At 39.7% G+C, this 22,500-nt stretch overlaps 1 protein-coding gene across 11 annotated transcripts in view; it reads right to left on the bottom strand.

Annotated features, from left to right (window-relative positions):
• Positions 1 to 22,500, bottom strand: part of LOC125039541 (bromodomain adjacent to zinc finger domain protein 2A-like) — a 43,769-nt gene that overhangs the window by 15,515 nt on the left and 5,754 nt on the right. For 2 of the 11 annotated variants that reach the window (XM_047633622.1, XM_047633613.1), the window contains exons 2-4: positions 18,569 to 18,667; positions 1,429 to 1,515; positions 621 to 867 (exon numbers count right to left, since the gene is read on the bottom strand). In XM_047633622.1, the coding sequence (XP_047489578.1) occupies positions 621 to 867; positions 1,429 to 1,515; positions 18,569 to 18,653 (419 nt within the window). In that variant the 5' untranslated portion in view covers positions 18,654 to 18,667. Of the gene's footprint in view, positions 1 to 620; positions 868 to 1,428; positions 1,516 to 10,368; positions 10,627 to 13,919; positions 14,202 to 17,028; positions 17,128 to 18,568; positions 18,668 to 22,500 lie in introns of those variants that run through there. The other 9 variants (XM_047633686.1, XM_047633666.1, XM_047633595.1 and 6 more) reach the window with 8 other exon arrangements.

Here is a 22,500-nt window from a genome sequence, read left to right on the forward strand (position 1 = left end):
CACACACACGCACACATGTATGTGTATGTGTGTATGTGTGTTTTATATATGTGTGTATACATATATATACATATATACACATGTATATATATATATCACATATATATGTGTATATAAATATACATACATATATATGTATGGATATGTATGTATATGTATACATTGTGAGTGTATAAATATATATGGATATATGTGTATGCATGTATGTACGTACGTATATATGTGCATATGTATATTTATGTATATATTACACACACACACACACACACACACACACACACACACACACACACACACACACACACATATATAAAATTACTATCTAGATTATACCGCAAGGTATTCCAAAAGTAGCCCATCTGATAAGGCTAATAGTCCAACTGACATCTGAGATAAGTCCTAAGCACTTTTAGGGTAAAGCAAGTAAAAGTACAATTCTTGTCTCAGATACTCTATCTTTAAGACTGATGTGACAGAAGTGTAGAAAAATATATTAATTTCTAACTGCTCCCAAAATAATTTAGTTGCTACATTTACTTTCGTGAGCATGCCTGACTTTTAAACACAAATACATTATTGCCAAATAAATAATAGATAAATGAGTATATTGCAACACTTACCAATCTGACCGAGGCCTTTTGGGTGTCGTGGAATCTGGGGACTGACATAAATTACAAGAATGCTTTCCAACTCTTCTCAATTGCACCACTTGGGTCCCTAGATCACTTGAATTTTGTGTTGTTTTAGTTCTTCTGTTTCTACCTAATGGGTTTGTCTCTGCTTTTGGTGTCGTGATTTCTGTTACAATCTTTTCTATACTGTTTTGTACTGGGTGAGCTGCCAAATCTGTTGTGGTATGAAAGAAAACTTTAGAAGAATATATTTGAACAAGTTCAGTTTAACCCATTGCCGCTGGGGAAAATTAATAAAAAATAGGGAAAATGTTGTGTTCATTTTTCATATTTTGTGAAACGTTTTTGCACATAGATGGCTCTGCTAGTGCTTAGCCACAAAGGAGTCAATCAGTAGACCTTGTGACCTTACGTGATTTCACATTTCCTTCAATTGGCGGTAAAAAAGCATTTTTTACTAGTGCTATAAATATCGATGGTGATATTTTTGTTATAAACATTATAATTACTATAATGCTATAAACATTTGTAAAGGGAAAATAAGATAACGCAAAATATTTTCGTAAATAAGTGAAAAAGGGTGAACGGGCGAGACAGGCAGTACTCATAACTGGCTCATTGGTGACTTTGTACAAGTGTAACTATCTATGTGTAAAATCAATTAAACAAGTAAACTCATAGTGGGCATGGCATGTACGTTCATACCATGTCCATCGGCAATGGGTTAATAATCTATATGAGAATTTACTCGGTTGAGAAAGATCAAGACCCGAAACATAATAATTTCAATACACACCCGTTGAGACTCCATTGCACCCGGGTGTAAGACTTGCCATGGCTGAGACAGGTGGTGGAACTTTCTTTGAAGGACCTGTAATGGTACCTGTCAGGAAAACAAACAAACCATTTAAATGTTATGACAGATATATGCAGGTACAACTTTGCAAAAATCATATATACACACCTGTTGTCATAATAAAAAGAGTGACAGAAACAATATTGTATATCAAAGAGGAGCATCCTTGAATGAGTGAAAAAAATATGTATGCAAGTATGCATGTGGCGCATCTTGATGGGAAGAAAACTGGAGGCCTGACTCGACCATTTTAACAGATGAAGTCAACATTCTGTGCTTTAATTGGATTGGTTTGTGGCCCATTAATACCCTTCATTGTATGGTATTTCCTCATTTAACACACACAATATATATATATATATCACAGTATATATCTATCTATATCTATCTATCTATATATATAGTATATATATGTATATATATGTATATGTGTGTATATATATATATTACATATATATAATATATATATATATATATATATATATATATATATATATAAAATATGTGCACACACACACACACACACACACACACACACTATATGTATATGTATATATGTATGTATATATGTATGTATATCTATATCTATATCTATATCTATATATATATACGCCACGACGGTCCAGTAGTTAGAACATTGGACTCCGATCCTCGTGGTCCCGAGAAAAAAAAAAAAAAAAAAAATATATATACAAACACACACACACACACACACGGTATATATATCTTTATATATATGATATACATATATATATAAGACATATATAGTATATATAATTATATATATACATAAACATTTACACATTTACTCACAAGCATATATACATATGCATACATACATACATACATACACACACACACACATATATATATATATATATATATATATATATATTATATACATCTACATACAAACACACACACACACACACATACATAAATAAATATATATATTGTGGCAGCCAGCCAAAGCAATCTGGATTCACTCCTTTTAAGTCCATAATAGACTGTATCCTGGTGCTTGGAGCACTGACATGACTTCGAGTGTGGGCTGCTCACAGCTTACATCAAGAAGGCGTTTAATATGGTGCATCACGAATCACTCTGGGAGATCCTGAGATTTAGAGAAGTTCCAACAAAAATTATTGGATTAATAGCAAGAATGTATACTGTTACTGAAAGTGCTGTAAAGTGTGGTTAGGGGCCTGTCGAGCTTCTTCCCTGTTAGTTCCGGAGTGAGGCCAGGCTATGTTCTTGCACCAATACTTTCAGTGCTTGCAGTGCGAACATTGAGGTCACAGAGAGCTTTATATACCTTGGTAGTGCAGTTCATGGTTCCGGGCTGTCAGCCCAGGAAGTTAGTAGACAGACTAGCCTGGCAGCAGGGGTCATGAAATCTCTCGACAAGAGTATTTGGAGATGATGGTACCTGTGCAAAAGGACCAAGCTATGTGTTTTCAAGGTCCTGATACAGCCAGTTTTACTATACGGTAGTGAAACCTGGATACTATCTTGTGCTTTGGAACCTTGTCTGGATGCCTTTTGTAACAGGTCCTTATGCTGGATCATTGGGTACAGTTGGCGGGACCATGCGTCCAACCAATGGATGAGCCTGCCCACCAGGTTGTCTCTGTGGGATGATCTAAGATGTCTAACTTGGGTAGATCAATCAAACCTGTTGTGAATAGCTAGAGATGGGCTTGGCCCCTGCCTGGCGGCTTGCCATGAGGGACCCTCGTAGATGGAAACAAAGGATGGATGCAGCTATGCGCCCCTGCCGGTGTTAGCTCCCTAATGATGATGAACGAATAGCATGACTAGCACTTGCAAAACGGTTCCAGAATCCGGAACCAAGATCAGCACTACAATCCTCTAGCAGCAGAAACACAAGGACTGCCAAGTCGTTGTGTTTCTGCTGCTTCCTTGTTGATCTCCACTACAACACCCAGCCATACCAATGGGAACTCTAACCCTCACCAAATACTCCATTAAAAGATGCAGACCAGTTCAAGTGGTAGATGATACCTCATCTACTACACTGGTGACCCCTGGAGTGAAATGTCATTGCATATTGCTCGCTCACTTAGCTCAATACAAGTATGCTGAAGCTCAGCATATTTGGATTGCAGGCTCCCCTCATTCGCTGTGCACTTATACAGAGCTAGTGTACTTAAGCCACAGAATCCAGACCTGAGATCAGTACTCTACGATCCTCTGGCAGACCAAGATAGCAGCAGCAATACAAGGACTGCCCAGTCCTTATCCGATTGGGAAGCTTATTGGATCCCCTGCTGATCACCACTTCACCTAAAACACCCAGCCATACCAATGGAATCTAACACCCACACCAAACACTCCATAAAGAGCTACAGACCAATTCAGGTGGTAGATGATACCTCTACTACACCACTTCCATTTTGCTTGCTATAACTCAAATGAAAGACCTTTTCCTTAAAGTATCCTGATGGCTGTTTGTGGTATGGATCACTTTATGACTTTATAGTTGGCCCTTTCGGAATACTGAGTAAATCATAAAATGTGGTTGTCATTAGTTTTGCCCCATTGTTCACTATCACTCTATCCTATATTTAAGCTAAAAAAAATAATCAGGCAAGAAATTAAAAGAAAGAAAGGGGTCAGGGCTGAGCTTAGCATTTACCAACTAGGGTTTTCATCTTAATGGAGTAGTGCTACACCCCTTATATAATGATATTGGAACTAGGGTTTCAAGTATGCTGAAGGGAGAGGGAAGCTATCAGTGCTGGGGCAGACCTTAGCCCTATCATCAATTAACTCATTCCCATGGATGCAGACATACACTGGTATCCAGCATGGAATTATTTACTTATGTGCAAACTCTAAAGGCCGAAACCCCTAACTCTGTGATACATAGTTTTACATTGTATTGTGGTCACTGAAAAACTCAATATCAGGAAAAATACCACACTACTCTAACTCCTTTTAATTACACACACACACACCACACTTCGCCTTGCAAGGCTGTGGAAACTTTTAAATGTATTTCTTATCAAGAAAAGAACCAACACCAAGACGTTCAAGACTCTCCGCAACGTGTTATGCTATTCCCATCATTTAAACTAAACAGAGAGAGAGAGAGAGAGAGAGAATACCGCATACACAGGCACGATTTGTGTAATCCACTAGACATAGACCACGTGGCTCGAAGTCCAGTAAAGAACCAGTGCTTCAGCGAGGACTTAGATGAATTCATTTGACCTTGTTTGGACTGTCAGTCGTGCCCCCGCACCCGTAGGCTCGGGTCACGTTACCAGCCTTCCCCCACCCACAGGGCTGGTCGGCGCCGTGACCCCCCCACTCAACGCTTACCCCAAGACTCGTCTCGTGTGTTATTATCAATGTGTTGTACTCTTCCGAAGTAAAGAGTCAAGCCGTTATACTCCTATGACTACCCCTGCAAACCAATGTTTAAAGGACTCTATATATCTTTTACATTCTGGTGGCAGCGCGGTAGTTGCGTCCTTTTGGCTCGCAACACGGACAGTCTCCGAAATTCGCTCGATCCATCGCTTCCACGACGACCATGTCTTCAAAACCACGTGAGTACACGTTTTGGGCCTTTTCCTTTCTTTTCCCTATCTTTTCTATAAATCGATACCGACACTTCAGGCACGTGACTGAAGAACTCCACAGAGATAGGGAGAACCAGGATGGACCATGCCGAGGACCGTCTCTGGAATATGGCGTTATGGCGAGGACAGGCAGAGCGGTGTGACAGTCATTAATCAAGGAACCTGCCAGGGGCAGCTGGGTGACCTGACCTCACTTCGGCGATAACAGGTTACGCTCTGGAGGGGATACACCGGCGGAAACCAGCGGGGTTCCTATATCCTGGGCAAGAGATAGGGAAGGAGCAACCTAGCCTGACCCGGAGGAGGCAGAACGAGTCCGACCCTTGAACCGCAAACACCTTCTCCCTTTCGCCCGTAGGAGCTGATGTCGCCTCCGTCACCACTACAACTTCACCATACCTCCACCTACAACATTTATGTTTTTTTCAATAAAGCAGTTAAACAGACACTGAGTTTTCCTCAGGACCTGCCAGATAATATAGTAATATACACACACACACACACACACACACACACACACACACACACACACACACACATATATATATATATATATATATATATATATATATAAAGAGAGAGAGAGAGATCCGAGGCGTCATGGTTGGGGCTCTGATCACAGCTTAATTAAAAATGCTCCTAGAATAGAGAGAAAAAGGACAAAAGGGAGGGAGAGAGCACAGGCGTCATTTGTGTGGCTGTGTGTGTGGGAGGTGGGGGCTCTCATCGTAGCTTAATAATACTCCTAGAGGAAAAAGAAAAAAAAAAATTCACTGTGGCCCAGAGAGAGAGAGAAGAGAGAGAGAGAGAGAGAGAGAGAGAGAGAGAGAGAGAGAGAGAGAGAGAGAGAGAGAGAGAGAGAGAGAGAGACAGAGAGAGAGAGAGAGAGAGTGAGAGAGAGAGAGAGGGGGGGGGGGGGGAAGAGAGAGGGTGAGAGAAAGAGAGTGAGTCTCTGGACAAGTCTTGAACGGTGATTAGTACTGTATGTTATTCTTGATACTTGGGTGTATTGTGTGGAATGAGGTGTTTCCCTCACTCGCCCTATGCCTGGCAGTGCATTCACCAGCCATTCAACATTCATGAGGATTAATGACATAATCAGTACAAGTCCCAACGCGTTGGATGTTCGGACTCTACCAGACGGCATAAATTCAAGATTGATAGTAATACATGTATTCTATGAATCTGTTTCATTTCTACATGTTTGATCTTTCCGATTCTGACAACAATGAGCTAAAATATAATTGTCCTAAGGGAAATATGGGGGATGCCAAGGGGTAGGACCCTACAGTTTCATATTGAGATATACTACAAAACGCATCCCGCAGAGTTTAGATTGCCCAGGACTCTCGTCTCAGGTAGACACGCTTGTGACCACTCTCATTTCCCCATCTGCAAAACCATTGCCTCTGATTTTGAATGTGTTTCGTTGCAATAATAAACGCCTTGGTGTCAGGAGTGGGATTATTTAGTGGGTGATGTGTTGGCTGACCTGAAGTGCATATCGGAGATGCCGCAGCCAGGAAGTGAGGACGTAACCTCAGGTTAATTTGACGGAAAACAAATATGAGGAGCACGAGGTGATGCTGAGAACAATGGTCCACCTGATGTGATGAACTTATTTAATGAGATTATGAATAATTTGGTGAGGACATGAAAATTTAACTTAATGAGCTGATGAAGAATCAAGAGATGTGAATAGTGCTTTCTATTTGTTGAAAGACTGTGTAGGGTGGGTTAGAGAAAGTGCGGGAGGAGCATGGTGCCACACTGATGATGCATGCAGTGCACTGAGGGAAGTGACAAACAGGGGGGTGTAAGCTCGTCAGGAACAGATAGATGCACTACAGCTAGCCTTGAAGGAGTAAGCCACTGCGATTGATAGACTAGTGCACCATCAGGAGAGGAGATTGGAGCAAAGCTGGGCTGCGATGTCGTCGCCACAAACTATTCAGCTTTCTCCTCTCTCTCCCACACCTGCATCAGCTAATCAGGTCACTCCTCTGCACTCTTCCGCATCCCCAATACCGTAGTATCTGCAAACCCAGTTTGAGCTGGGCATGTGCTCAAAAGTGGGACAATGATGAGAAGCCTCAGCAACTCGTCTCCAACCTTCATGGGGTAGCACTGGATGTGTTTGCTCATTAAACCCTGATGCAGCGAAGTTTATTCCAACAGTCCATGTAAGAGGGACAGTGGGTGGGAAGCCATGTTGGATGGTAGTGAATATCAATGCCAAGAAGACTATCATGTGCCCCGACGTGTTGGCTACTAAAAACATTTGTGAGGCACCACGCCTCACCCTACACCTTTCAGGGACCTGGTTGATGTGCAACTTGAATGGGCGGCAATGAGGAAGTACTGCCAGTGCACGTCGTCGAGATGGAGGTACCTTGCCTCATGAGACTTGACCTCATGCAGGTTGGAATGTGTATCAACTTGAAGAAGCAGAAGTAGGGGTACATGGAGAAGAGGTGCCCTTGTCCTTTCAGAGTCGCTCCAGTGGAGGTAGTCATGGTTGCATATTGCCTACAGTACAGAGTCTAAGGCGTTCTATGATTCATCTAGGAAATTGGCAGGTCGTGATAGCACAGCAGAGCCCATGGGAACACTGAGGCAAGCAGACTATGAAGAGGTGGCTTGTCAGAAAAGGCCACCTGGAAAGGAGGGGCTGGTTACTTATGTCCATCTCCCTGACCACCTGACCTGGTTCAGAGGAGTACTGTAAACCTCGCCCATTGACGGCAGAAGTTAGGGAGCAGCCTGAGGAGGTATGTGTTCAGTAGAGGTGGACTTGACCTGGGTGGCATGGGGCTTGTTCAGCATCCTATTAGGAAGGGAGGTGCTTGTTGGTTCACTACACTAGACTTGAAGTCTGGTTACAACCAAGTGGAGATGGCAAGGCAGGATAAAACTAAGACTCTGCACCTATTACTAAAAAATCGTCAAGCAGCTACACATATTGACTCACCTTTCCACCAGCCCACCAGAAAAGGGGCAAGGTTTGAAAAAAATAAAGCCTGAATCAAGCCCTGGTTGGACCCCAGTACTGCCTTACTCTGACCCAGCCAGTCCCTAAATGTTGAACACCGACGCCAGTGCCGAAGGTTTTGGTGCTGTCCTGTTGCAGGTGATGGATGAAAAATAATGTGTGGTGGCATATTACAGTGCTAAGTTTACAGGTCCTGAAAAGAATTGTTGTATGACCTGTAAGAAACTGTTGGCAATAGTGAAAAGCCCCAAAAATTTCCATCCATACCTGTATGCTGCCAAGTTTGTTATTTGCATAGGCCGTACTGTACTGCAGTTTTTAAAGACCCTCAAGTACCTGAAGGACAGCTTGGATGGTAGTTAGGTTGCTGATAGTTTTATCTGTTGGCTTTGTGACCCAAAGTGTTTACACTGCTTGAAGATGGCAGAGTGGCTAGCATGTTGGCAGGTCTGACAAGGCTCTGTAGACATCGAGGAGAGATGGCACTAGGAAAAGAATCTAACTCCTCTGATCAAGTGGATAGAGGCATCACCGGAGCATCCTGGCTGGCCACGGGTAGCAGCAAAGTGTTACTAAGCACTTATGGCAGCAGTGGGGCATGTTGCGTCTGGAGGGCGGAGTGTTACAACAGCACAGAGATGATGCCCATCAAGTTACTGGGTGGGGCTGGTGCCATGTTCCCTGAGGCAAGAGCTGTAACATAAGTTGCATGGTAGGATCACCAGTGGCCACCTGGGGATAAAAAAGACTGACTTGCTAGAGGCACCACTTCTGTTGGGTGTGAATAAGATGTGAGTGGAGTGGTGTCATACTTGTGAGGTGTACCTGCAGGGACCAGCGATGAAGAACTGCATGCCCCTCAAGCTGTACAGGGTTGGAGAAGGTGGCTGTGGACATTATTCTGCTCCCAATCACCACACATAGAAACAGATTTGTTCCAAGAGTGTTGTAGATTTCTGGGTATCAATAAGACCTGCACCACTGCCTTGAGACCTGGCAGAGTGATTCAACAGGATGTTGATCCGCAAGGTGGCCAAGTACTGTATCAACGACCGGTGGGACTGGGGCATTAGGTTACCCACACTCTTGATGGCCTTTCGCTCAGCCCAGCACAAGGAAACCACCAACACTCTTGCCAAGCCGATGTTCGGTGCCCTCCTCAGGAAGTTATTGACCCTGTAACATCCAATTATATCCAAACATTGCAAGAAAGGCTGCACTTGTCCAAAGAGTAGTTGGCAACACCACTCTCTCTGCAAAGAGGGACTATCTCTTAATTCCAGAGTCCCTAGGAAGGTCACTACAAGATACTGCAGGTCATGTCTGATGTGACCTACAAAATCCATCATATCAAAAATGCTCAAGCTGGGTTCATGTGGACTGCCTGTGGGAGTACCACAGCCAAGGAATATTTTCATGGGGAGAAGGAGGAAAGTGAGGAAAGAAGCAAGGAAGAGGATCAGTGAAGCCAGCTTGGCAGTCCTGGTGGCGGTGGTTGTGGTGGAGCCAATTCGCTGGTGGATGTGAGGAACACAACCACAAAGGTGGGACAGAACTATCTGCCCAGGACTCTCACCTCAGGAAGACATGCTTATGACCCCTCCTCTTGTTTCCCTGGCCGCACTTGCAGAACCATTGCCTGTGATTTTGTCCTTGTTCCGTTGCATTATTAAATGTTTTGGTACAGTGATCAGTGTTTGTATTACCCAACAGTGAATTAAAAAGGGGACTGGGAGTACTCGCCTCCACGTGCACACTCAGACCCATAGTGGCTGCTAAGATTAGTGTGTCATCCTGTGGTAGCTTAAGCTTAACAATAGCATTAGTATAAAATATTTTTTTTCCATAGACTTTGGGAAAGGTGAAATCTGGTGAGTTCACAAGATCTCCAAATTGACTTCTTTGTGGCTAGGCACTTGCCGTTCTATGTGCGAGACACTTTACAAAACAACAATATAGTGAATACATTTTCCCAGAGACTTTGAGTTAAAGGGTTGGAACCAAATGACAACCCAGATCGACAGTACATGTCTGAGCAAAAGGAGTGTTTTAGGCCAGTAATTTGCTTAATGTCATTAGACTGAGGACCCACCCAATGGGAACTTTTCATAGCTGGTTATGCACTACGTAAATAAAAGTGACCACTCTCCAATCCACCTCAAGAATGTAAATGGAAGCTGACTGGAATCTCTTTAGAAGCCTTATAGAGGCCCAGATTCTAAATGAAGTTTTGCATCTGTTGAAGAAGCCATGAACAGAACAGAAACTACAACCAACCTCATTCAAGTGTAGTAGATGGGTTGCATCTGCCACTTGAACTGGTTTTTATCTCTTTAAGAAGTGTTTGTAGGGGGTGTGAGTTCCCACTGGTATGGCTGGGTGCTGAAGATGAAGTGGATATCTATGGGCAGCCAAGAACTGTGCAGTCCTGTGTTGCTGCTGCTTCCTGTCGTGCAACTAGAAGATCATGGGATGCTGAACTTGGTTCTGGATCCTGCGACTTAAATACATGAGAGCTGTGTAACTGAACAGGGAATGAGGGGAGCCTGCGATCCAATGAGAGAGCTGAGTCAAGTCTCTGCAGTGAGTTGAGAGAAGTGCCTGCTGGTGAGAGTGCAAGAACGAGGCTGTGGACCAGATGTAACCTAACTGGGAAGTATGGGGAACTTCAGGTTGTGGGGTCATGCTGCTGCAGCTACTCTCTCTCCAAAGAGTGTGCTAAGCAAGTGATATGGCATGATGTGTCACTCTGGGGTCATCAGTGTAGTAGATGGGTTGCCTCTACTGGTATGGCTGGGTTCTGAAGGTGAAGTGGAGATCTACGGGGAAGCCAGTAGGCTTCTCAGTTGGCCATGGACTGGGCAGTCCTGTGTTGCTGCTGCTTGCTGTGGTGGGATGCTGATCTCAGTTCTAGATTCTGTCGCTTTAGTACATGAGAGCTGTGTAAGCTAACGGAATGAGGGGACCCTGCATTCCAATGAGAGAGCAGAGAGGTGTCTGTGTCAGCCAATCAGGTCTCTCCAGTGGGGCAAAAGAAGCACCTGCTGGAAGAGTGCAAGGAAGAGGCTGTAGACCTGTGACCCAACCTGGGATGATTGTGGAACTTCAGGCTGCGGGGTCGTTTTGCTACACAAGAATCAAATTTCATTGGAGCTTCCATATAACCTAACATTTACTAGGAAAGGTACTGAGTTTGCTCCCAAGCTTTGCCCCAGGAAGTAACAATATTCAATACCATAAATATATAACACCTACCAGTGAGCTTTTGGGATTCCCTGCTGTAGATCAACAACTGGATAGGAGGGTACATTGCCTCATGGAATGAAACAATCCCTAAACTTGGCAGAGATCCAAGCTTGCCAGAGAATAGCAAACTGATCTCTCTGACTACTTGTGTACACAAACAGTTCAACTTTCACATGACTTAATAAAGATTTTAGCTAAGGGTCATATGAAGTTCTGATGACATATGGAAGATGACTTATCAAGACTTGGAGAGCCAACAGGAAGGTGACCCATGAGGAAATGTTCTCAGTTTGATTCTGTAATTGCTATCTGTGACGTTGTGAAGGCCATGTCGTGTCTCATTCAGTATATATGCAAACAATTTTGTGCTTTGCACAGAACTGCTTATAGTCCAATGAATCTGATAATGCATTTGACCATGTACCCTGGTTTTAAGATCTCCCAGAACAAAACTGCAGTTCCATGAAAGAATGGAAAATTCCATCCCTTTAACTCCATTGCATAATATCAGTGCAGTGAATTCTTGGGTCTGATGTTTGACTTAGCTTTCATACTTCAAACAGCTGAAGATGAAGGTCACCACAGTCATGGTTATTCTGCAAGTGCTCAGAAGCAAGTTGGAGTTGATGTGAAGCCTACTTCTATTGGCTAACACAGTACAGAATTAGCTTCAAGGTTCTGCCATCAATCAATGGTTCGGGGGAAAGTCTACAAACTCTGTTATAACTAAGTTATAACTATGATTTCAAGATCTATTTAGGCCAGGACCAGAGCAACCTGCTGGCCTCTGTGAAGACGTTGTTGTTCTAGAAGGGGTACGAGCTCTAATTTGACAATTGGTACATCATACCTTGTTACAGAAATGTGAAATATTAAGAAATAACTGCTTGGTCCAGGGGGTGGGGATGGGGGGGAAAGAAGGAAAAGAATCCAGTTTACAAATAAACGTGTCATGCCCTTTTGTAGCACCTGCTTTGTTTGCTCTCTCTAATGACACCTTACTTCCATCCTATGTTCCTCACTCCACAATGCAGCTGCTCCATGTTCAACAGATAGTGCTATAAGTTTTCTCATCTAATCTCCTCTGCTTCTAGATATGGTGCAAGAAGGCCATACCTTTGAGTGTAAGTCTTTCATCCTCCATTACATTACATCCTCCATTACATTGTGACTTTTAACACCTTAGTTTGCAAACTAACCCATCTCATAGAACTCTGGAGGTCTGAGGTAATGATATGCATCCAAATGTTTTTTCCCTCTTGTTTTCTCACATATAAGGAAAAAGAGTGATAAATATGCAGATGAGTAGTACATTTGTTTTGTGCTTCTGCTGCAGTTCAGTTTGCAGCTGAAGTACTATTGGCTGATCACTTAGATCAACTAACCTGCAAACCAATATCATGGATAACAATAGTTTTTGCCTCACTGGATACTATGTGAATGTTCAGTCTGGTGATTGAATCCATCTAGCAACACATCTCTTAGGTGTATATTCCATCTACCAGATATTAGTGTGTGGAAGTCCCAGGGGCAGTTTCAGGCTATCACCTATAACCCAAGAAAGGGTCCTAATTGAAAGTGCATATTCCATGTCTGGGCATTCTGGGTACATGCAGCCAGTACCAAGGCAAAGCTCTTGCATCCATGTAGGCAGTCATGGATTTGCTGGACTTTTTTTGCCTCTATAGAAAAGGTAGGAGTTACATACCAACAACTTCCCAATCTCCTTTTCATTACATGTACTTTGTGTAGGAATGTTGTGGGCACTGAAAACGGTTTCAAGCTGCATGACTCGCACAACACCAGCATGTTTACTCTCCAGGGAATGTTTTGCTATTGTTGGCCGTCTACATAAGCAAGATGGTTGTTCTCTTGTGACATCATGTGATTAATATCATTATCGGGATAAGAGGAGTGGATATTAGCAACCAGCTCTCTATGTCTTACCATGCCACTTCTAAGTCCACCAAGTAGTGCAATGTGTTGTTTCGCCTTCTTGATGTGCGAATGTCATCTCTCTGTCTGTGGTGGTCAGATAACTCATCTGGTACACTTGATACACTTGTGATACACTTGCTTGCAGCTACATGCCTCTGGCAGTAGTGGGGTTAGCGTTGTCTTCCAACATGTCATGGCACCACTGGGTTAATCCAGCTTTTCATAGCAGGTGCAGATGACTACAATGCAGGATCTACTGGGACAGTTAAAGCTTTCAACGATGAATTTGTCCATCTGTCCTATCCTTCATAATTGTCAGAGGAGGACAATGTGTATGGTTCCCCCCCCCCCTTTTTTTTTGACATTTCTCCTTTTTATGTATATATTTTTGTGTACACAATCCATATGATCTTTTTACTTTAAAACAAACAAACAAACAAACAAACAAACAAAAAAATGCTAAAGCCCGAGCACATTCAGTGACTTTAAAGTAAATATATACTAAGAGAGTTCTATTTGATAAGGTGGGTAATATGAACAGCAGAACATGGTAAAGAGGAGAGGAGAGGAGAGGAGAGGAGAGAAAAAAAGAAAAGAAATCAAATTTACCCCTGGAATGCAATCCACTTGGATGAACAAATTACCTGTTGTCATTGGGTTAACTTCTCTATCAGGCTGCACCAGAGGAGTCATTTCATTAGTTTTACCAATAGGCTACAGGCAGTGCAAGTGGGATGTTGCTCAGACAATCCCAGCCAGCCCCAGGGTAAGAAGGAAGAGTGGAAGTCTGACCCTTACAGTTGCAGAACATGATTTGGGGAACACATGCCCAGTCCTGCAGACCTGGTCCTCATGGCTCTTGGCAATGATTTCTACAGATGTAATATTAGTTTGCTGGTCTTTTCAGACGACCCAACTTGCTAGGCCTGATTTTGAAGAAAGGGTATGTCAAATAATCATATTATACCAGTAGCTGACACTGAGGTGTTGCTATATGGTATAGACCTATGCAGAAAATCCTAATAAAACAAAAGGTACATTTAATGCCTCTGTTATCCAATGAAAAAAAAAAAAAAAAAAAGCATAATCTTGAAGCAGAACCTGTTTTCATAAAGTATGTGCCCTCAATTTTCATAACACAGCATGAATGTCAAATGTAAAAATAACATAACTAAGTAAATTAAAGAAAAGAATAATAAAAAGAACAGAAAAAAGCAAACACAGAAAAAAGAAAAAAAAGAAGAAAAGCCTGCTGCAACCATTGCACTTGAGGCTTACTAGAGAGAAGGCTTGCCCTTTTTAAGGATGATATATACCAACCCTATTGAAATATTAAATATCTATGGTATCTTTTAACAAATACCTGATTATTTTTTTCCATAAGTTGTTTAACCCTTTGACTGTGGCCTATGATCCTATACCCATTCCTCTGATGTATGCGATACTAAACATTGTTGCCGCTTTTCTTTCCTAGAATGATGGTAAAGCTTCCAACTTTCACTGTAAAACTGCTTAAAAGTTGTTGTATATTAAAATTATGGCTGTCTATATGAGAAAAATAAAAGAAAGAAAGAAAAAAAATTCTACTTTTACATCTAGAACAACTATAATGACTCCCTCTTTCAAAACACATTTTTTAAAAGCATCAGGATGCCTGAAAACCAACTCATCTTTCACAAAAATTAATTGTTTTATTGTGCAAGAAGATGCATTGTGAGTACATATATATGCCATAACAATCATCAACATCTGTATTGATCTTAAGTTGTTTAACCCTTTGACTGTGGCCTATGATCCTATACCCATAGGCATATCATTAAAGTATTCTGTATTTATCATTTGAGCAACTCATTTGTCATACTCCTCAAAACATAAAGGATAGGGCCTAAGATGGCACCACCTTCTGGGCAGAACAAGGGGAACATAAAGACCCATTGGCTAGGAACAAAGAAAACTTTTTCTAAAACCAAGAAATATAGTTGCATAATGTGTAATGAATAATAGTTAAAAACTACATCTCTGATTGTCTAGAGAGAACAAATGGTTAAAACTTTTAGATACTTCTTTCCTATTTGGAAAAGGAATGAGCAAACTCTTTGTAGGCAGAAATATTTTATGTTTATTCTATCAAGGTTTCATGTGAATTTTAAGGTTGGTCCTCACCTCAACTTTCTCAAAATAAATGCTGTTTAACCCAATGCCAACAGGCATGACTTGTACGTTTGCAGCTATGCCCACTGTGAGTTACTTGTTTGATTGTTTTTACACATAGATACCTGCACTTGTACTAAGTCATCAATGAGCCAGTTACGAGTACTGCCTGTCTCTCCCGTTAACCCTTTTCTTTGTTTTAGGAAAATAATTTACGTTATCTTATTTTGCTGTTACTAATGTTTATAACATAGAAATTATAATCTTTATAATAAAAATAAGACCATCAATATTCATAGCCCTAATTCAAATTCATATAAGGTCACAAGATCTACTAATTGACTCCTTTGTGGCTAAGCACTAGCAGAGCCATATATATGCAGAGACACTTCACAAAAATATAGAAAACAAGCACAGCATTTTCCCCATTTTTTATTCATTTTCGACGGTGGCATTAGGTTAATCATAATTTTTCCTAGATAAAAGCAACTTCAATGAAATTGCATGGAAATTATTTCTTTTGTCATGTGATGATTTTCTTTGAATATCTGAATGACTTTCATGTAAGGGTATAAGCATGTACACCTAACCCTCAGCTACTGTGCCTAATTGGGTTACAAACCTGTTTGAGAGTGAAAACTCATGTCAAACTAAAGGATTTATGGGAATCAATCCTTGGATTGACACTCTACTCTACTCAACTTTTTGTTACAAAGAACACATGGAGAATAAAATAATAACAGAAATATATATATATATATATATATATATATATATATATATATATATATACACACACATATACATTATACATATACAGATACATACATACATACATATATAAATAAATAAATAAATAAATATATATGTATATATACATATACATATACCTATACATAATTAAATATATAAATACATATACATATTTAAATATATATATGTATATATATAAATTTAAATATCTAAATATATGTATATATATAAATTTAAATACATAAATATATATATATATAAATTTGAATATCTAAATATATATATATATAAATTTAAATATCTAAATATATGTATATGTATAAATTTAATTACTTACACACATATATATATATATATATATATATATATATATATATATAAAAATATAAGTATATATATAAATCTAAATATTAAAATATATGAATATATATTAATTTAAATATATATACATATATATAAATATATATATATATATATATGTATATATATATATATATATATATATATATATATATATGTATATATACACAAATATTTATATATATAAATCTATAAATCTAAATATATATATATATATATATATATATATATACACACATATATATATCTAAATATATATGAATATAAATATATATCTAAATATATATGAATATAAATATATGTGTGTATATATATATATATATATATATATATATATATATATATATATATATATATATATACATATATATATACATACACACACACACATATACATATATAAGCTATTTATTTCAACCATATATAAAGCCATAAAGGAACCCCATTTGTACATGGCACAAACTTCACCGGAAGGTTGTAATAACATACCTTCTATTGTTAGTTTAGGCATGGTTGGTTCTTCAGATGATGAATAAGCATCATTATCATGAATGTGTAATTGCTCTCTAAGCATACTTGAAGCCAATCCTGTTCAAAAATAAAATATGGTATAAAAACATAACATGATATTCTGACTTCCTCCATCCATTCGAAGTCTATCACTCTGGATACCTTCTCTGTGCATCATTTTAACCCATTCACCCCGGATTTATGTTCTGTATATCCTGTAGTTTTTGGTGAATTTTGTTACATACAGATAGCTCCACATGTTCTCATCTGGCAAGGAGTCTATCAGAAGGCCCTAGTTACCGATCTTGATTTTCCCATTCCTTGAATTGGTGGGAAAATGTGTTTATCTTATTAATACTATTACAATCGATACTGGTATTATTGTTATTGATGTTATGATTATTAAATAGTCATTTAATTATTTTAGACAATGAAATAATAAAAAAGACCATTTACTAAAGTGAAGGAAAAGGGTAAACAGATGAGATAGGTTGTTCTGATAACTGGCTATTTGGTGATTCAGAACTTGTAGAACCATCTATGTGTAAATACAATAATTAACACGTATTACAACGGGCATGGCATGTATTCTTGCCACATGGGGCGAATAGGTTAAATTCTTCATCTTTGTCAAAACTTTGATCATGTTCTCCAGAGGCATTGTTAGGGCCTTGAAATCTTTAATTTTCTTCCAATAATTACAATATTTAAGTTACTACTGGGTGGGAAAAAAAAAAAAAAAAAAAATCCACTTTCACTGGCCACAATCTGAGAATTGGGCCTTTTTTGTTTTGTTTTTGTAGTCTTAGACTCAGATCAAGGGTGATTTGTTAAAATTTCAGGTTGAAGCCTCAGATCTCACCCCTTACGATGCCACTGATGTGCTTTATCTATGGAAAATGTTCACATATTTCCTTTGCTTTCATTCTGGGATAAATGTTTTCAAATAATATGCTTTAAATCCTATTTTTTTTCTAAAAGAGAGAATTACACACAAATTTTTACCTGGAGAGAGAGAGAGAGAGAGAGAGAGAGAGAGAGAGAGAGAGAGAGAGAGAGAGAGAGAGAGAGAGAGAGAGAGAGAGAGAGAGAGAGAAAGAGAGAGAGAGAGAGAAACTCTTTTTTTTTCATTTTTCTTCTTTATGGAGCTGGAAATTTTTTTGTATGATACAAATTTTTATTTAAAACAAAATCAGTGTTTTGCTTAGAAAATGACAGACATATGACTGGTCTTAATTTATGTGCGCTGCTTAACCCAAAGCCAACAGGCATGGCATGTACTTTATTAATTGTTTTTACATATAAATGTCTATGTGCATAGACATTTCCAAAAAAATAACAACAGCATTTTCCCAGTCGCAGTGAGTTAAGAAAGAAAAAAAGAAAAAGAAAAAAAAAAAAAAGAAAGAAAAGAAAGAAAGAAAAAATGCATTTACCAGTTCTTGCTCAGATTTAGCCATATTTTAATTGAAATGTACAGACTCTAAAGGTTTAAAGTACAAAGACTACAGTAACACACCTTCTTCAACCAGAATGGGCATAGTAGGCTCTTCAGTTGTAGCATAATCCTCACTGACAGGAATCTCTGTATCTCCTCTAGACATGTTTGATTATATCCCTGTAGAAAGACATATTACAAACTTGATAAAAAGTATTAGGTTACAGTAAAAATACATATGCAAGCAAATTGACAGAACACACTTATTGAGTTTTTACCAATTTTTCTGTAGGAGCACACACACACTTAACATTACCTTTTACTTACAATATATATTTACTTATCTAAGCTATTCCTGTATTATCTTTAATGTTAGTTATTTTAATGGTATTATCTTTAATTGTAATTTATGATGAAGTGACATTTCATATTATAAAATTGCACATACTACTATTTTTAACCTTTATATTCTATGATGTTTCTTTTTAAAAAGTAACCAACAACTTCATTAAGCAGACACATTATGTGAGAAAAGAGAAGAGGGCACTAAAGTACCCAGATTTTTGTCTTTGTGCTCTTAGTTTTCTGATTCTTATAATACAATGCAATGAAAATATGGATTATCACAGGTAAATAAAATGCAAAACTCTGATTTCACAGATATCTTAGGAACATCACTTTATTGTTGGTGTTTTGGAATTATTATTTTACAAAAATATATTCATATATTACTGACACTGACATTTAAAAAATAAAAATCCATCACTAAAACCTTGCAGCTTTATCCACTATTCAGAGATAACAAGCTTCTTCAGTGCATGACTCCCAGAAGAGTTTCTCCCAAGTCAATAGTGATAAAAAGAGTTGTGATTATGTCTGTAGAAGATACAAAAGGATGATGAAGACTCAGAACCCTGTGATGCATACTGGCCAGAAATGAGTCTGATGATGGAATCTAGCAACAATATGATGGAGACCTGGGTTCACCTGATGGCTGGGATGATGGGAATGACTTGCAGCACAAAGCTTTCAGAAGATTACACTTAGTTGGTGTTTAGGAAGGGGCTTTTGTGTTATTTCCATTGGTAAATGAGTGTGTGCCATCCTTGAACTACATCCAGAAGAGGGCTGGCTCCTGGGAAGAATCTATTTCCATGTTTAAGATTCTATTCCTGCCCACCTTGACTAGCAGTGTAGGGAGTATTATGAAGTTGAATAATATGAAATTTTAAAAAATAACACAAACTAAATGTTTTTGTCATCACACAGAATTGTAGACTACCTAGATAGAGATGCATGGAGTCATTTGTAATGTAGTAGATCCTCTGAGGGTAATTCATCTTAAAAGTAAGATATTGTGTCTCCTGTGTCACTTAGATTATTAAAATAAAACTTTACTATAAAATGGGGAACATGGCTAAATTGCATTTATCATAGATAGTTCTACAAGTGCTAAATTACCTAAGAGTCAATTACCAGTTCTAACCATCTCACCTGTTTACTCTTTTTTTCTTGATTTTCTGATATGCACATACATCTAATGTATATAGTCACTTTACTATTATCATCATTGATAACATTATAATAATCATAACATCTATAATAATAAAAATAATTGGAATAGAAAAACAACAACTTTTCTTTAAAACCTGCAGGAATGGGAAATCAGGTTGGTCATGTAGGCCTACTAATTAGCTCTTTGGTGGCTGAGTACTTTTGGAGCAATCTATGTGCAAACAAAATTACAGTGAACATTACATGTACTTGGCAGCAATGGTTTAAAAGGCCCCCATGTTGGATTACACTCCTCCCCAGAGGTCATAATGTTACTGATGCAGCAAAAGAACATAAACAGGAATATTTCTGGAAATCAAGGTAACAGGATAAACGGATGAGATAGTATTAGTAACTGACTCCTTGGTGACTAATTTCTTGTGGAGCCATTTATGTGTATTGAAAATTCAATAAAATGAACTTACAGTTGGAATGGCATGTCTGTACATGCCATCCCAATTGGCATCGGGTTAAGTCTCCAAAGGTTCTGCCGGTGCTACTGTGAGTCTTCCTTCACAAGTAAGGTCACTTTAGAGTGAAGGTTTACATGCTATATGTCAACAATTTTACCACAGCAGGCTAAACTATTAAGTTTCAAATCTATATTGGCCATGACAAGAATAAACTCCCTGCTGTCAATGATCAGATGGATGTTGCACATCTCTTTGAAAAGGATAGAAGTTGTATACAGACAACTGGTATACACAACCACACCTCTTCCAGTATCTGAAAAGCGAGCATAAAAATGTGGTTGGCACTAAGTGAAGATGCAAGGGTATGTCAATGGATCTGCAGGTGAAGATCCATGGCAAGGTGGACTTCTACAACATCCTGACTGTGCCTGCAATGGTGTGACAAGAAGCCAATTATAATGTTGACTGTCTGCTCTTCCAGATTAAACTCAGTGTAGTATCTGATTACACTGCTGGTATAAACGAAGATCTGTCCTGTGATGTGTTCTGTTGTTCTCTGTTCTGGCTCCTGAGTATGCTGGAAGATATGTTGTAGAATTGGGAATGAGGAGAGCCTGCTTGAGTGGTCGAGCCTGCTTGAGTGGTCCAATCAGAGACATGTGTTGTCCAGTGACCTGGGTAGTGAACTGCATGCAGGTTGGGTAGCCATTATGGTAGATGGTATTGCATCTACTACTTGGACTGATCTATATCTCTTTATGGAGTGATTGTGTGGATGTGAGTGTCCACAGGTATGGCTGGGTGCTGGAGGTGAAGTGGAGATCAACAGGGGAGCTGGGAGGCTCCCCAGTTGGCTAAGGACTGGGCAGTCCTTGTGTTGCTGCTGTTTTTGTTGTGTTCTGCTGGAGGATCAGGGAATGTTGATCTTGGTTCTGGAGTCTGCAGCTTAAATACATGTGCGATGTGTAAGCACGCAGCGAACGAGGAGAGCCCATTGTCCAATGAATGCGGATATGGCTGTAGACCTCTGGTGTGACCCTTGATGCGGCAGATAATTTTAAATAATCAATCAATCTGGTGTCACCCAACCTGGGAAACTACGCTGAACTTCAGGTTGTGGGGTCCTGCTGCTACAGGTACTCCCCCTCCAGAGAGCGAACTAAACGAGCGAGTGAAATGCCATGACGTGTCATACTAGGGTCACCAGTATAGTAGATGTTATTGCATTTAGTATTTGGACTTGTCTATGTCTCTTTATGGAGTGATTGTGTGGGTGTGAATGCCAACAGATATGGTTGGGTACTGAAGTTGAACTTGGAGATTAATGGGGGAATCAGCAGGCTCCACAGTTGGCTAAGGACTGGGCAGTCCTCATGTTGCTGCTCCTGTTGTCATGTTCTGCTGGAGGATCGGGGAATACTGATCTGGGTTCTGGATCTAGCGCTGTGTAAGCGTGCAGGTAACAAGGGAAACCCGCTTCCCAATGTGTGGACATGGCTGTGACCCAACCTGGGAAACTACACTAAACTTCAGGTTACAGGGTCGTGCTGCTGCAGGTACTCCCAGAGATTGAGCTAAGTGAATGAGCAATATACGGTAATGTGTCACTCTGGGGTCACAAGTATAGTTGATGATTTGACATCTACTATTTGGACTAGTCTGTATCTCTTTATGGAGTGATTGTACCCACAGGTATGGCTAGATGCTGAAGGTGAAGTGGAGATCAACAGTAGGGTCCCCAGACGACTAAGGACTGGGCAGTCCTTGTGTTGCTGCTGCTGTTGTGGTGTTCTGCTGGAGGATCATGGAATGCTGATCTCGGTTCTGGATTCTGCGGCTTAAGCACAAGTGCGCTGTGTAAGTGCACAGGGAACGAGGGGAGCCTGCTGTGCTGTGAGCGCGGACATGGCTGTAAATCTGGTGTGACCCAACCTGGGAAACTACACTGAACTTCAGAACTTCAGGGTTGTACTGCTACACCATGGCAACCACACTCAGTCCCAAACTCCAGGAGGTACAAGAATTTAATCTTCTACTTTCAAGACC

Source organism: Penaeus chinensis, chromosome 3 (assembly GCF_019202785.1).
Source record: "Penaeus chinensis breed Huanghai No. 1 chromosome 3, ASM1920278v2, whole genome shotgun sequence".
In the NCBI taxonomy this organism is placed as follows: domain Eukaryota; kingdom Metazoa; phylum Arthropoda; class Malacostraca; order Decapoda; family Penaeidae; genus Penaeus; species Penaeus chinensis.